The sequence below is a fragment of the Anas platyrhynchos genome, chromosome 6 (assembly GCF_047663525.1).
Source record: "Anas platyrhynchos isolate ZD024472 breed Pekin duck chromosome 6, IASCAAS_PekinDuck_T2T, whole genome shotgun sequence".
NCBI lineage: Eukaryota > Metazoa > Chordata > Aves > Anseriformes > Anatidae > Anas > Anas platyrhynchos.
In genome coordinates this window covers 7,177,613-7,191,830 of record NC_092592.1, presented here as the reverse complement: position 1 = coordinate 7,191,830, position 14,218 = coordinate 7,177,613, and the positions used below count along the sequence as shown (strand labels likewise).

Genomic DNA, 14,218 nt, shown 5'->3' with positions numbered 1-14,218 from the left:
CTCAGTGCATCAGGCAGGGGAAGTGACAGCAGCTCTGCCAACATCCCCGCCAGCCCCAAGGAACCTGCGCAGCCTAAACCCCTGGCATTCCCTTAAAAACAGAAGCACCAAAAAAAAGAAAGAAAGGTAGGAAAAAAAAAAAAGAAAAAGAAAAAGAAAAAGAAAAATCCCAAACCCTGGCACTGATTACAGCAGCTTGCCTCCTGCTGATTACAGCTGATGGTCCTGGCTGGTTTTTGCCCCTCCAGACCAGACCCTCTATTATTGTGGGTCTGGATTTTTAAGGTTTGCTCCTGCCTGCTCTTCTTTTCTTCATTTTATTTTTTTCCAGCTTGGCTAGTGGGTTTATTTTGCGCTCGGGCTCTTTCCTACCCTGTCTGGATGTGCTGATGGATTTCAGCGCTTGCCAGGATCCAGCAAAACCAGGCTCACCGGGTAGCATTAACTTCTAACCCCCGTGTAAAAATAGCTGCAATAAAGCAGGGTGAATAATCTAAGCCTCACCTAATGTAACTTTGATTAAAAAGTCCTGCCCTTTTCATCATTCCTTAGTGGTAACAGGGGGAAGAGCAGCAGCTCGCCCTTCCCGAGGGCTGGCAAGCCGGCACGACGGGGGAGAGCAGGGCTGGCACTAGGGGGACACAGCAAAGGGACCAATTCCTCCCTCCTGGCGCAAATCCCCATCACAGGAGCGGGTTTTGCAGAACATCACGGAGCTCAGGTTCGGGGCAGAGGAGCATCAGCATCCTCCCCCCGGCCCCAACATCTCCATGTATTTAATTATTCTCCTCTGCACTCCCGGTGCCGGCAGACTGTGGAAGGAAGTGCTTTGTTACGGCGTGCAGGAGGAGGCAGAGGAGGTTTTAATTTCACGCCTCGCACCAGGCACTGCCGTTTTGGACACCGTTTGCTATCTGACTTCTGGCCCTATCTCTGGTCCCGGTGCTCCCGAGGCAGCCGCGGCCAGTTGGCTTTTTAATTTATTCTCTGCTCGGATGGGGACTGTGCTCAAGCGAGAGCCCTGGCTGGCCAGGCGTGCCCTTTTAATAACCAAACACCTTTCCATTCGGAGCTGTGGGGTTGTGCGGGGCCGAGCACGGTGCCGGGCAATTTGGGGGCTGTGAGGGGACCAGAGGACACCCCACTGCTGCGGGTCATCACCACGAGACTCCTGCTCGAGTGCCTGGCACTCAATCTTTCTCTCTCCATTTTTTATTTTTTTATTTTTTTGGTTAATCTTTTCTGCCTGCAGGACAAGCATCCTGCATCCATCCTGCTGGAGGAGTGACATTTCCTAAACTTTCTACATGGGACGGAGGATAGCCAGCAAAATCCCTCGCTCCATTCACACAACATATTTGGGTACCACTGACCCCAGCCTCACAGCAGCCTGGCTAATAATTCCCTTTGTTTCCACCGGCAAGAAAAGCAAGGCAGAGAGTCACACTCACAGCATCCCTCCCGTGTTAGATGAGCACTTTCCAGTGGGAAAAAAATAAATAAAAAAATAAAAAAATAGACCGACCCGCTATGAGCCCCCGACCCCGAGATGATCACACCCAGGGGAAAAGCTCTTCCCAAAGTTTCTGCGCTGCTCAACTTCTCCCCGAGCCCCGGCCCTCTCTTTTTTTTCCAGGGTGGTTTGTCGATACGGAGTTTAGATCTCTGGCAAAGGACGGGGGATGAAAGAAATCAGAGCAGGTAATTGCGGCGTGAAAATGACAGCGCAGCGATTTACACAGACCAAACCAGACGGCGGAATACCAAGAGGCAGCCGGCGGCGGTGAATCGATACCTCCCCGGAGGTGGGATTATTAGGGGGAGAAAGGGGCTCCAAAGATCCATAAGTGCCTGATGAGCCACTATTTCCAAACGACCGGCCGCCGCGTGAGGTTTGGGATGTCCGTCCCCAAAGCCTGGCACCTCTCCCCGGGGAGAGCCCCTCTGGCTTTTACCTAACCCAGGCTCCTGTGCTGGGAAGGCAACAAAAAGGGGCAACTGGAAAAAGAAAAAAAAAAAAAAAGACAAAAAAAAGACAGAACAAGATTGGCCTTACACCTCCTCCCACAAAGCCCCGAGGAGCCACCAGGGTCCTCAGCACCACCACCAGGCGGGCACTTCTGCCCTCAGCCCCAGCAGAGCCTGTCGCCCCCTCCAGGAAAACTTCCTACAAAGAAGAAAAGGGTGCCTCAAACCTATTTTGGGGCTTTGCGGGGGTCATAGGATTGAAGGTTATGCACCCACAGGAACTATGGAGAGCGTGGGGAGCACCAACAGACTCTAACACAACAGTGACCAGCACTAAAAATCCAGAAAGTTCAAGTGGGAACAGCAAAGACGAGCTTTAAGGAGGGATTGTTTCATACCTATACAAATAACAATAATTAAAACAAAACAAAAAAAAAAAGGTGCCCTGAATCCCAAAACCAACGTGACCTGCAAAGATGCCCGACAGTCCCAAGAAAACCAGCAGACAGCAGCTGTTCCTGCTATCTCCTCCCTCCCCCGAAGCCTGGGCGAAAGGCAGTGAATGAAGGCTCAGCAGCAACAGATGTGGGCTATTTTGGGCCAAAAAGAACAAATGGCAGAGCGGGGAGGGCGTCACAGCAGCAGCCAAGAGCCTGCAGTGACGCGGGCTCTGGAAGCAGAGCCTCACTGGGTAACCCCTGGGGCTTCGGGTGAGGGGAGAAAATAAGTCCCCACCACCCAAAATACCATGAAATGGGGAAAATGATTTGCCTAGCGGGGCGTTTTATTGGAGTTGTGTTTAGTCGTGGCCGTGACATCCCTCTGGCCTCTGCTCTGTCCTCCCAAAACGAAGGAGACACAGACCAGGTGCCTCGCGTGGTCCCAGCTGAAAACCAGTGAAACCAGTGCTGGAGGGGACACACAGCACCGCTGGGTGCTGGTAACGAAGGAGAAAAATAGAAGGAAAAAATAATACTGAAGTCAAAGGAAAATTTACCTGGGTGAGGATGATGCAGAAATAAATATTCATGCTGAAGCCCATACGCGGTTATAAAAAAAAAAAAAAAAGAACTATGTCAAGCTACCAAAAATCTTGATCTTTATGTGTTTGATACATGCTTGACCCAAGTCTTAACCAAGAAATGAGAAGCAGAGCACGTTGTCCAAGCCAGGACAAGGAGGAGGATCTGGATCAGCTATAACCAACCCCAGAGAGGCGAGAAAGGCAGCCCCCTGGGTGCCCACCTGCTCTGGCACCAGCAGCCCCTCGAGACTCAAGAAGCTAACTGCTGTTTCGAGAGCACATCTACTTAAAACCAGCTGCACCCGGCTAATATTGTGTGGCCTGAGCCTCAGATGCTGCTCTTTTTCCCATCAGTCAAGCTCAGTGAAGGATTTGCTGTGTGGGTTTTGTTTTGTTTATTACTTCTAATGACTTTCTCATTATCATTTTGCTGTGAAACATAAACGATGGTTATGGGAGAAATCATATTATTTGGATGACTTTATTAAATTAGAGAGCAAATCTGTGTATATTTCTGGCTCAGGATAAATGCTTGAACTTTGAGAGCCCAAAATGCATTTTCAGATGAAGCCGTTTTAGGGAAGCTCTGGAATCAGCAGCTAAATTTGCCCTCAGCTGCAAGGGAGATGTATGGGGGGGGTCGAGTTCAATTTAATCCCCCCCCCCATAGCCATTTAACCAAATCACCAAACCTCTGCTGCTTCCAGGGCCGGTTAGGAGAAACTTGAGGTTTGAGGACCGTAACGGTGAAATAAAGGCAAAACTGCCGAAAAATAGAACAGCCCTGCCTCGTGGCCCCAGCTTGGGCAGAAATAGAAGCAGATGTGCAGAGGGCTTGGGGTGTTGGTGCCGGTGACGTGCAGGGACTCGAGCGGCACCGCTTAAAATATTCGGGGCCGTCTGGCACCTTACCTGCTCCAGGGCTCCTGGAGGACCACTGGCAGGGCTCAGCTGGTGATGACAGTGGAAGAGAAGCGTGTGTGAGACAAAGACGGGCTGAGAAAGCTGCCGCTAGACGGGCTGAAGAGGTTGCAAACAGCCCAGGTTTGCTAATTTGTGAAAGCATCGCGGAAGACACGAAGCACGTGAAGTTTCCCATCAAACCATGAATATCTGCAATGTTTTCTCCTCCTTTCCATCCACCCAAGCCTGGGAGGGGACCAGAAACCAAATACTTTTTTTTCCCAGGCATCAAATCCAAGCCCCCCAGCCTTTCCAAATCCATTGCTGCCAGTGGAATAAACCCGTTAAAAAAGAATAAACTCCCCTAAGCACACCCGAAGGGAAAAGGCAACGGGAAATCAACCTGATAAAAGGCCCGGTAAATGAAAGCTCTTTCTTCATGCCAACCCAGAATATACAGCTGGAAACCACCGAGCTTGGTTAAAGAAACAAGGTGCAGGGGCTGGAGGTGAATGATGCCCTGCTCGCACAGCACGCCGAGGAAAGGGGCTGCACAACCAAGCACAGTGATGAAAAACCGATGTGACACTCTGCTAGCAAACCCCCGTGTCCGGGCACGGCATCCTACTTCTTACAACAAAAGGACAGGAATCCTATAAACACGTTTACCCTTTGAAAAACAGCTCTTGACACCAAATCGATGGAAGCAGCCTGCACCCTTTTCCCAGGCGAGGCTGGCAAAGCACTTGCCTTGAGCACAAGGAGAGGTCTGTGTCCTGCACCCCCCCTCTCCCAGGGCTCATTGCCCTTTTTCTCCCTGGACACACCACTCTCCAGAAGCTAGGGCACCCCATAAAATCCCAACACCCCACCAAAAGGCTCTAACGGATGGGAAGACACAAAAAGAGAAGAGCAGCCGTAGCCCACCAATTTTTCCCCCAACTTGTGGAAAGGGAGAAAGAGAAGAGCCAGGGGATGCAAAGCCTTTCAGTTTAATGTATCATGAAAAAAGAAAACTTCTGTCACTGCTTAAAAAGGTTTTTGACAGGTCTTCATTTGTAACCCACAAACAAACGCAGCTTTTCATGCTCCACGGCCTCCGATATTGCTTCACAGCAGACCCGGACCCAAGTTGCCACTGAAAAGCCGGAGGAGCGACTGTATTAAAGCAGCTTTCATCAGCGCTTTTGGGCGCACCAGAAATCTTTCATTTCGGGGGCACGACGCGAACGGCTGAAAGCTGCCCCAAAGCATTTCCACAGCCTGGGGTGCAGCAGCTCAAGTCAAGCCTAACAAACGAGGCATTAATGTGGAGGACGGAAAGCAACGTTGCCTTGCCCTGTTGACGCACGGGCAGGTGGGACAGCCCCCTCTGGAGAGGTTTCCTCTCCGGGAGGAGAAATGGAAGAGAAAGGCATTTTGTGGGCCATTGGGAAGCTGAAGGACTGCTGCCACCGTGACAGCCCAGGAGATACAGACACCACATCCACTAACTCAGCTCCAACACCTCCAAACCAGCCACAGAAGCCCTGCCTGGGAGCGGGTCCGTGGCTACCTGCTCCAAATCTCACACAATTCCTCCTTGCGCATACCTCTACCTTTAGCCAGCATTATTTAAGTTGCTGTGTGCCCAAACCCTTCCCTTTTAGAGATTTACAAACCAAGCTGAGCATGGAAATACATTTTTCAGCTGCACAATGCAAGCCAGGCGCTTTTTTTTTTTTTTTTCTCCCCTTCTTAATTTTGCGTTAATTTTGGTTCCTCACTTTCTTTCTGCAGAGCTCCCAAGATTTGGTGGCAGCTACTCACTCATCTCTCCTCCCGACAGTGGGCCGGGCGGCCTGGCTGCCACAAAGCCAGGTTTGTCACCAGCCAGAGGAATCCTCTAGAAAGAAAACCTGCAAGAGAGAGATAAGAGGCATCTCCCCCGCTCATCGGAATTCAGGGAAAAGACCAAAACAAATATTAATGAGAGGCACTTAGCTGCGCCCGTTCGGCAATCAATAACGCGCAACAAGGCGCGCCAGCGGGCTGCACGCTTCACGCCGGGGCTGGGGGTCCGAAACGGGGGGCTCTTCTGCTAATCCCCTCCTCCAGGTCACCCCAGCCGCCCTGCAAATCCCCGTGCCATCAGCTGTCAGAGAGGCAGGGGACCGGAGCGGTGACAAACACCTCTTCTGGTTGCGTGCGATGATTGCATTGTTCCTCCCCAAGAGCCGGGTACCTTTTATTGTTGTTAAAATGCAGCCCTTCCAGTTCGCTCAAAATCTGGGTTTTGTGTGCCCCAGAGCCGTGTGCAGGTGGCCTTGTGTGACTGGGAGGGGGCAGCACCCCCCCGTCGTCCCCCATGGGGACAGGGTGGGGGACAGACAGACATGGGGCGATGCTCCCCAGCCAGCTGCAGCAATGCATTTGGACTGACCTCCAAAAAGCGTAACTGCAGCTCAGGAACCTCTTTTACCTTTCCCTGCCCATTTCACACAAAATCCGCATCCTACAGAGGCCATCTCCGACCCCTAACCCACAAGCTGTGGGCACAGGGGGGTGATGAAGGGACAAGGGCAAGGAGGGGACGTGGCCGGGGGACGCTCCCCCTGCCTGCGCTGCTCCGGCAGGATTCCCGGACCGGCATCCGAGGGCGCTTTGGCGGCTCCCGCGGCGCTGGCTGCGGGAAGAGAATGGCTTTCAGCTCAATTACCCTTCACATTCCGATTCCATAACGCTCCGATGAGGCTTTTTAACCAAAACCCAAAAAAAGCACGCCTGCCGCAGCCCGACCTCAAGCGCGAACGTGCAGAAGGGACGCGGCTCGCCGCCGCCTCCCGGCTGCCTGGCGGTGCCCACCTTTCCTGCGAGCCTCCTGCTGGCACCAGGCTCCTTCTTGCCCCTCTTCTGGTCTCCACCTGCCTCCTGAGCTCCCAAATCTGCGAGCACCAGGCTCCCCAGAGATGCACATGAGGGGTGAGCATAAAGCACCATCGCCCATGGGTCACCTCGCACCCAGTCCGTCCCACGGAGACGGCTCAGCATGACACTATGCTCTGTATTTCAGAGGTGCTTGCAAAAAGGACAATAAAACAGTGAAAGATTCACTGCTTCACGCACATAAAAGTGAAAAACAGGTCTTCTAGAAAACCCACTGACCTCCTCCTGCTGCCTTCGGAGCACATGGAAGACGTTGTGCCACCATGCCGCAAACCAACAGGGTGAGATGATGGCCAAGGACTGATGCTGAAACACATGCTCCAGAGGAAAAAGGACACCAGCTCCACCCAAAACCATTCATCACACCTACTTCTTGCTAAATAATCCCCCAAAATGATGCTCAAATCACAGCAGTAAGAGCTACAGCTCCCTTCCCAAGGGACAGAGTCCCTGCCCTAGCAGGAGGGCTGGCCAGACACAGCAGACATTTCTCCTGGCCACCAACTTTTCCTTTTCACCCCAATTTAGGGGCAAACCGTGCTTTTCCAACCTCCTGTGCAGCAAATCCTGAAAAATTAAAAACTTTCAGATTTTTGTCTTGAAATGAAATTGCCTCGGACCCCCATATATTCATTTTTTCTTGCTGTCTTCATTATTCACACCTACCGACAGAATAAATCAACCACACTTTAAGTTTCAACATCAATTAATGGTGGAAATTAGGCGATGGCTGCCTAATAGTGATTGAAACTTTTTCCTAGATCAAATTTCTCCCATTTGTAATGCAAATAGTTTGGAACTGATACAAACAGTTCAGTTCACACATAAATATTTAAAAAAAAATACAGAGAGAGGCTGATTTAGCCTATTATTTTATCACGAAGTATGACCAGCGGTAGAAAACTTATTATACATGACTGTCCCTGACGCATTACAAAATAATAAAACATAAAACGCAATTCTGAAGAAGAAATTGGACTGAATCTATTGCAAGAGCGGTTTTTATCGTCCTCCTTTCAAAGCCCTCTTTCTGCACAGCTTTCCTGAGCGGAAATTCCCCCAATTCCCCAGCAGCATCCCCCTAAATATTTCCATCTTAATTAAAACCAGCTTTTTTACTGGAAAAAAGCCTTGGCGAGCCTGTCCTGCCAGCTCTAACCCCACTTGCCCTGGGTGTGATGGGCGAGGATGCCGGCACGTGCCCACCCCATGGCTCTGCCACCAAGCCTAGGTGTTTTGGGGTGGAAAAGAGCAATATTTTCCAACACAGCAGCATCTGGGGCACGCGTTAACAAATATTTCCGCAGCCAGCTCTAAGTGGGCTCTTTTCCACCCCTTTCTCCCTTCCCCTGTCCCTTCGCCTAGCCCAGCACTGCACCGGTCAGAACAGCACGACTATTTCTAATTTTCGGGCTGCCCCCCCTCCCTGCAGCATCCTTCCAGAGCCAGCCCAAGTTTTGCCTCGTGGAAATGACTGTTATCTCCAGGACACTTTACGCATTACTTCCACGCCATTTGGGGTTTTCCGCCCCAGTGGTTTCTGGTGCGTCTCTCATTTCGCTCCTCGGGCACGTGTTTTAAAGAACCAGGGTCTCCTGCTCAGCCAGACAAGGGCTGGGGCTGCCGCAGACTGCGGCTTTCTCCCTCCCCAGGGGACTTCAGGATGTCACCAGCACCCTCTGAGGCTCTCCATCTGGCATCACGGTGCACACAGCAGCAATAAGGACAGAAACCTTGCATGACAACGACCTTCAGAGGGGAGGATGCTCCCGGGTCCGAGCACCTGCTCCATCACACAGCACCTCCCTCAGCACAAGCTGTGCCTTACCCAGCACATCACAGCCCGTTCCCCTCAAGCACCTTTCCCTGGTGCCTGCAAAAAAGCAGCGGGGAGAAGCTGGTGGGTTTCCAAACAGGCCTTGCCTGAAGGAACTGCTGGCATCCAAAAGCCTAAGACAGCCCCCAAACTTCCCTGCACTTGATGACCTGTTTATATTCCGCAGACAGTGGATATCTTTCTAAATATTCACAAACTCAACCCAGAGCCAACACACGGGGCATCCCACCCTGGCCATACCCGGAGGCTTGGACCATCATTGGGGTCCTCTGGTCCCCTGCAAGCAGGAGCAGCTCAGCTCCTCCCTGCGGGGACAAGCCACCTGCACAGCCTCTCCAGCACCGGTGACAAAGGGCACTGCTGCCAAAACCCTGACTTGGCCATTTTCTGCACGTAAAAGTACATTTTCACGTTCCTCCTCTAGAAATAGCCCCGGCGAGGCGGATCACACAGGCTGGGGTTGAGAGGGGAGGGGAGAAGGCTGGGTTTCTTTGAGGGATATTACTTTCTACCTAGTGATTACGGAGCAGATGAAACCCTCTCAAAAGAGATTATCTCATCCAGCTAAGAGATGGCTTTTTAATAGACGGAGAGTACCTCTGCATTTAAGACCGTGGAAGGGGAAGGCAGACCCTTCACAACACGGCTCTGCTCCCACTGGCTTGCTGGGCAAGGCTGGAAAGTAATTAAAGGTTGCTCAGAAATAAAATTTAAAAAAAAAGAAGAAAACCATCAAAACAAACACAAGGTGACCAGATCTCGGAGGCCAGAGTGACAGCAGTGCACAAAACTAAAAACTTCATCTCATTTGCCAGAAAACGGCTTGTCCCCCTCCCAAAACTGTTCTTCTACCCCTGGGCTTCTCAGCATCACGGACCGAGGAGGGTTTCCTCACCTTATACTCATGCTCATCTCCTCTGTCCATCCTGCACAATCATGCAGCCTCGATGCCTGTTGGCAGAGCCCGACTCCCAAAACTCTGTGCAAGAGCCACGGGATGAACCACATTTTGTGTTCCTACAAAACTCTGCGTGGATGCTTGCCTGCCCAGCAAAGAGAACCAACTTGCTCCTTGGCGTTGAATGAGCACAGACCTGAATTATTTACAAATTTCCTTGCCATCTCTCTAGGAAGTTTCAAATAAAATAAAATAAAAACAAAACGCTGCCATAAATAAATAAATTTGCATAGGAAGTGCTGCGGAGGAGTTCAGCGTGCCTGCGGATTTTGTGCGCACAGAGGTGGCAGAGGGAGGGGAGGGCTGGATTTGGGGGGGGTAAATTATTCATCGTAAATGATTTGTGCCGTTCTAAAATCCACACGGAAGGGGAAGGGCATGAGAAGGAAAACAGGGAGAGGGGAGGAGGAAAAAGGAAGGAAAAAGGAAGAAATGAGGAAGGAAAACCTCCAGCAAGGATTGTAGAGCACTTTTCCAGTACAGTGGGAACATCGTTCTGATCAGTTCTGTTATTATCGCCTTCAATTTAAAGGCTCTTTGTGTAAAAAGGGGGGAGAATAACCCAAAAAGCATCCGGGCACGCACAAGGCGCTGGCCAGTGGGGCTGCAGCAGGAGCTCACGCTCGTCGCAGCTGCTTCGTATGCGCAGCATCAGGCCTCGGAGCCACCGCAGCGGCTGTATGAGCCCCTGAAGGCTCCCAGGCAGGATGGCAGGGAAACCGATATAATTACCGACATTATTACCATTAAAGCAAAATAATAATTGTAATTACACAGCCAGGGCTTTGGGAGCTTTTCTCTGGCCCTCCCTGCTCCTGCTCACCACCCCGCATGGTTTGGTATCAGGCTGAGGAGTGGGACAGGGCAGGGACAGTCCCCTCCTTTCTCTCCTCTTTCTGCACAATCAAAAAAAAAAACAACAACCAAAACCCACACATCATAAAAGTGCTGTTTCCAACATATTAAGGATGGAAACGGCGACCGGTGGCTCCTGAAGGCTTGATCCCAAAGGCCACCCCCTTGCTACCTTGCTCCGGCAGCGAAGAAGCTCAGAGATGATGTATGGGCTTCCCATCCAGACAGTTAAGTGACCTTTCTGTTGCTCGTGCAGGCTGCTGAAGCTCCAGAGACAAGGCTGGGGCAGGTTTGAACTTAACCAACGTGCTCAGGATGGGAGGGGAATGAATCTTTGGGAGGGGGCATGAGACAGACACCCACCACGTAACAGCCTCGTGTTTGAGGGACATCTGCAGGGCCCGAGAGGTGAGGACAGCAGGCACCTGGATGCAGTGGTGCAGGAGATGGGCTTGCAGGGCAGATTACTCGCTTCAAAGGCAGCTCAAGAGCTTCTCGTGCTTGGGAAGTGGGGTGGGATAACCCAGCAGATACCCAGGGCCAATGGTCCAGCCCCGTCCCGGTACCAGGAACCACAAAACTGACACGTGGCTCGGCTCTGCTCCACCTAGAATGAGGATCCAGCAAGACCGGGTTCCCTGCAGACCCAGTCAAATGGAAAAACAGATCGGCTAAAGCAGATCAGAGCTGTCAGAGACTGAGGCACGGCCACACCAGCCCGCTGTAGGCTCAGCAAGGCATCGTCCCTCATTTAAAAGCCAAGCTCCAAGACTCCCGAAACCACGGCACCCTGGGGCTGGGGGAGGATGAGATGGGGCATGAAGAGGCATGGAAACGCAAGGGCTGCGTCCAAGAGGAGACCGAGCCCTGAAGGTCAGAGCAGCGAGCACGCGAGCGGCTAACTAATGTACTACAGCAGCACCACGGGGCACGGGCACCGGCGCACACGTCCTCGCAAACTGGAAAGCCATAAAAGTCTATTACAGCAAATCAAACAGCAGTCAGCATGACAGCCATTAGCCTGAAATGAATACACGAGAACTTAATGAGCTCTGTCGAGGCCAGCTTGGTGAATTAAGTTGCCAAGTCTAGCAGGATTCCCCTTTCTTTACAGACTTGAGAGCGTCCGCGCCGCCTCGTTGCCTCCCGATGCGCGCCCGGCGGCGCGCCCTTGCCCAGACGGGGCGGACCATTACGCTGGAGCAACCTCTAGGTCCCGCACCAGTCCTTGCTCTGCTATTCCAGGCAGGTGCCAGGGATGTGGTGAGGCCCCGATGAGCACGGAGGATGCACAGCATCAGCCCGAGGCGTGAGGAAGCGGCGAGCGGTCCCCGGCATGGCCATCAGGAGCTGCGGCGATGCCGAGGACCTGCGGTGAAGCTGGGTGCCGTCACCTCCAGCTTGTGCTGGAGAAGAGCAACCTGAGCCCAAATAATTCACGTTCTCAAATCAAGCGGACTGCGTGAAACGCCGGGACGGGTGTTTAGAGGCAGGCTTGTTTTTAAAGGTCAGTTTACTTCATGTTCCATTTATTTATGCGCACTCTTCTTTCTGACTTCCCCTCGCGCCACACAATAGCAGCGAGGTTTAAATAGCCTTTCTGTTGCTGCTCCATTAGCTAGGACAACTGCAAATCGATACAGCCATTTATTTCAAAATTAAAAAGAGAAAAACCCTCATTAGCTGCCAATTCCGCACAGAGCCAGCCTATGCAAAACCATGCGAGCGCTTCTGCTGGCCTCTGCTCCGTCCCCAGGGTCCCAGCCCTGCTTATTCATTAGCCACAGGCCCTCCAGCTCGGGCTGGGAGGTCTCTGGGATGGATTCGGATACTCAAACCCCTGCTGCTGAGCTCTTGGAGCATGGGGACAGCCTTGGGACAGCATCATCCCCCACTGTGACCCGCTCTCAGCGCTCCACCAAGCTCCAGCATCACGCACACCTCGGTGCCACGCCACCTCCTGCTTGAATTCGAAACCAACAGGCTTTTCTTCCTCAAGGACCGAAGAGAAAAAGAGTCCTGCTCGTCTTTCTCATGAGCTGCAACCCCTGGAGGAGGATGGGACCGTCCATGCCCTGCTCTCGCAGAGCCTGCCGAGGCGGCGCTGCCTCCCCGGCAGAGGAACAGAAGCGCCTCCAGGACGCCGGCTGAGCAACGAGTTCGTGGCTCATTGCCTCTGATCGGTGCCCTTGCTTAAAGATCACGGATGGAAACCGGGAGCTGGCACACGATGCCTTCTAATTAGATTAGGCCGACCTCCAAAACAGCGAGACTCTGAAGGCCGGGTGGGTGAGCGGGGGGACGCACAGGAGGGCTGCTCCAGGGCTCAACCCTTCTCGATTTATTTATTTTCTGGATATGCCACCTGCCCAACATTCCCTATCCCCAGCCAGCCTTAACTCCCAGCATGGGATCTGTGCCCTCCCCAGGCTTGCCCATCACAAGCAGGCCAAAGAAGAGGGCTCATCCCCACGGAAGAGGGACAGGGAAAGATCAAAGCCACATCCAGGAGGACACGAAATGCTGTCAAACACCACCCCCTGAGCCTGGTGTCCTCCTGCTAGCACCAGCAACCCCCTCGCACTGCACGTCCTAAATTCACAGCGGGCCTGCGAGACCGTGGGGCATTTCTAGTTGCTCTCCCTGGCGGCACAATTCGGTGCCAGCACAAAAACCGAGCGCAGCTCAGGGCTGTGGAAACCTATCCCTGCAGACATTTAACACTCGGGCCACAGGGAACCTGATCCCACACCAAATTCTCTCTGCTTTAACAGGAGGCTGGGCGACCTTCTGCAGCCCCTTTCTGCTGACACTGCTCTGGGGTCCCATGGGCCCCGTCCTGCCACAGACACCCCAAAACAGCCTTGTTTCGCCCCTTTAGGCCCCACGGGGGTGCCGAGCAGCGCCTACCTCGGGGATGCGGACGCTGTAGGGCTGGTTGTGGAAGCGCGGCGCGTTGTCGTTCACGTCTCCCACCTGGATGTTGACCGTCCCCTTGATCACCTGCGGCGGGGAGCAGGCATCAGCTTCGTGCACGGATTTCAGAGCCGAGGCAAGCCTCGTGGCTGCTTGCCCTGGCTTCGGCTCCAGGTTTGCTGCCCGCCCGGGGGTGCTGCCCCCAGCCCGCTGTGACCCATCCTCCCCGCTCCCCTCCGCCCGGGCTGCAGACCATGAAATGAGAAGTCACACTTACCCCCTGGCTGTCGCTGACAGAAAATTCAACCGTGAATTCCGACTTGGTCTGAAAAGGGAAGGAGAAGGCAAACATGTAATTAAAGATACCGGCGCGGTTATCTGCAGATGGCAGGCTGGGGACTTTTAGCCAATGTTATTACATGCAAAATGCTTTCAGGACCTTCAAAAGAAGAGAAGGGGCGCTTGAGTGCAATTACCTACGTCGAGGATAAATGCCGAGAAACACGGCTGCCAGCAGGGCTCCGGCAGATCCGCCGGCAGGGAGAAATGCCCTGCCCTGGGTGGGGATGGTGCAGGCAGTGGGAAACAGCTCGGCTCCCTGAGCATCACTGCTGCCTTCCCAACCTCACCTGCCCCCCAGCAGGTCCTGGGATATCACACCGCTGGGACGAGCCCGGGGGGTGCAGCAGGAATGGACAGAAATCCATTAAACCCATTGAATTATCCCCGTGCAGGCTTCTGCGCCCCTCGTTGCTTTACCTAATTTAGCGGCTTGCTCTGAACTTGTGATGTGTTCAAGTCACAGGTGCCGGGGTGAGAGACGTGTGGGTGA

At 52.9% G+C, this 14,218-nt stretch overlaps 1 protein-coding gene across 8 annotated transcripts in view; it reads right to left on the bottom strand.

Moving 5' to 3' along the window:
- Positions 1–14,218, bottom strand: part of CDH23 (cadherin related 23) — a 126,239-nt gene that overhangs the window by 76,310 nt on the left and 35,711 nt on the right. For all 8 annotated transcript variants that reach the window (XM_072040336.1, XM_072040335.1, XM_072040340.1 and 5 more), the window contains 2 exons: positions 13,664–13,711; positions 13,381–13,473 (listed from right to left, as the gene is read on the bottom strand). In XM_072040336.1, coding sequence (XP_071896437.1) covers positions 13,381–13,473; positions 13,664–13,711 — 141 coding nt within the window. The remainder of the gene's footprint in view (positions 1–13,380; positions 13,474–13,663; positions 13,712–14,218) is intronic.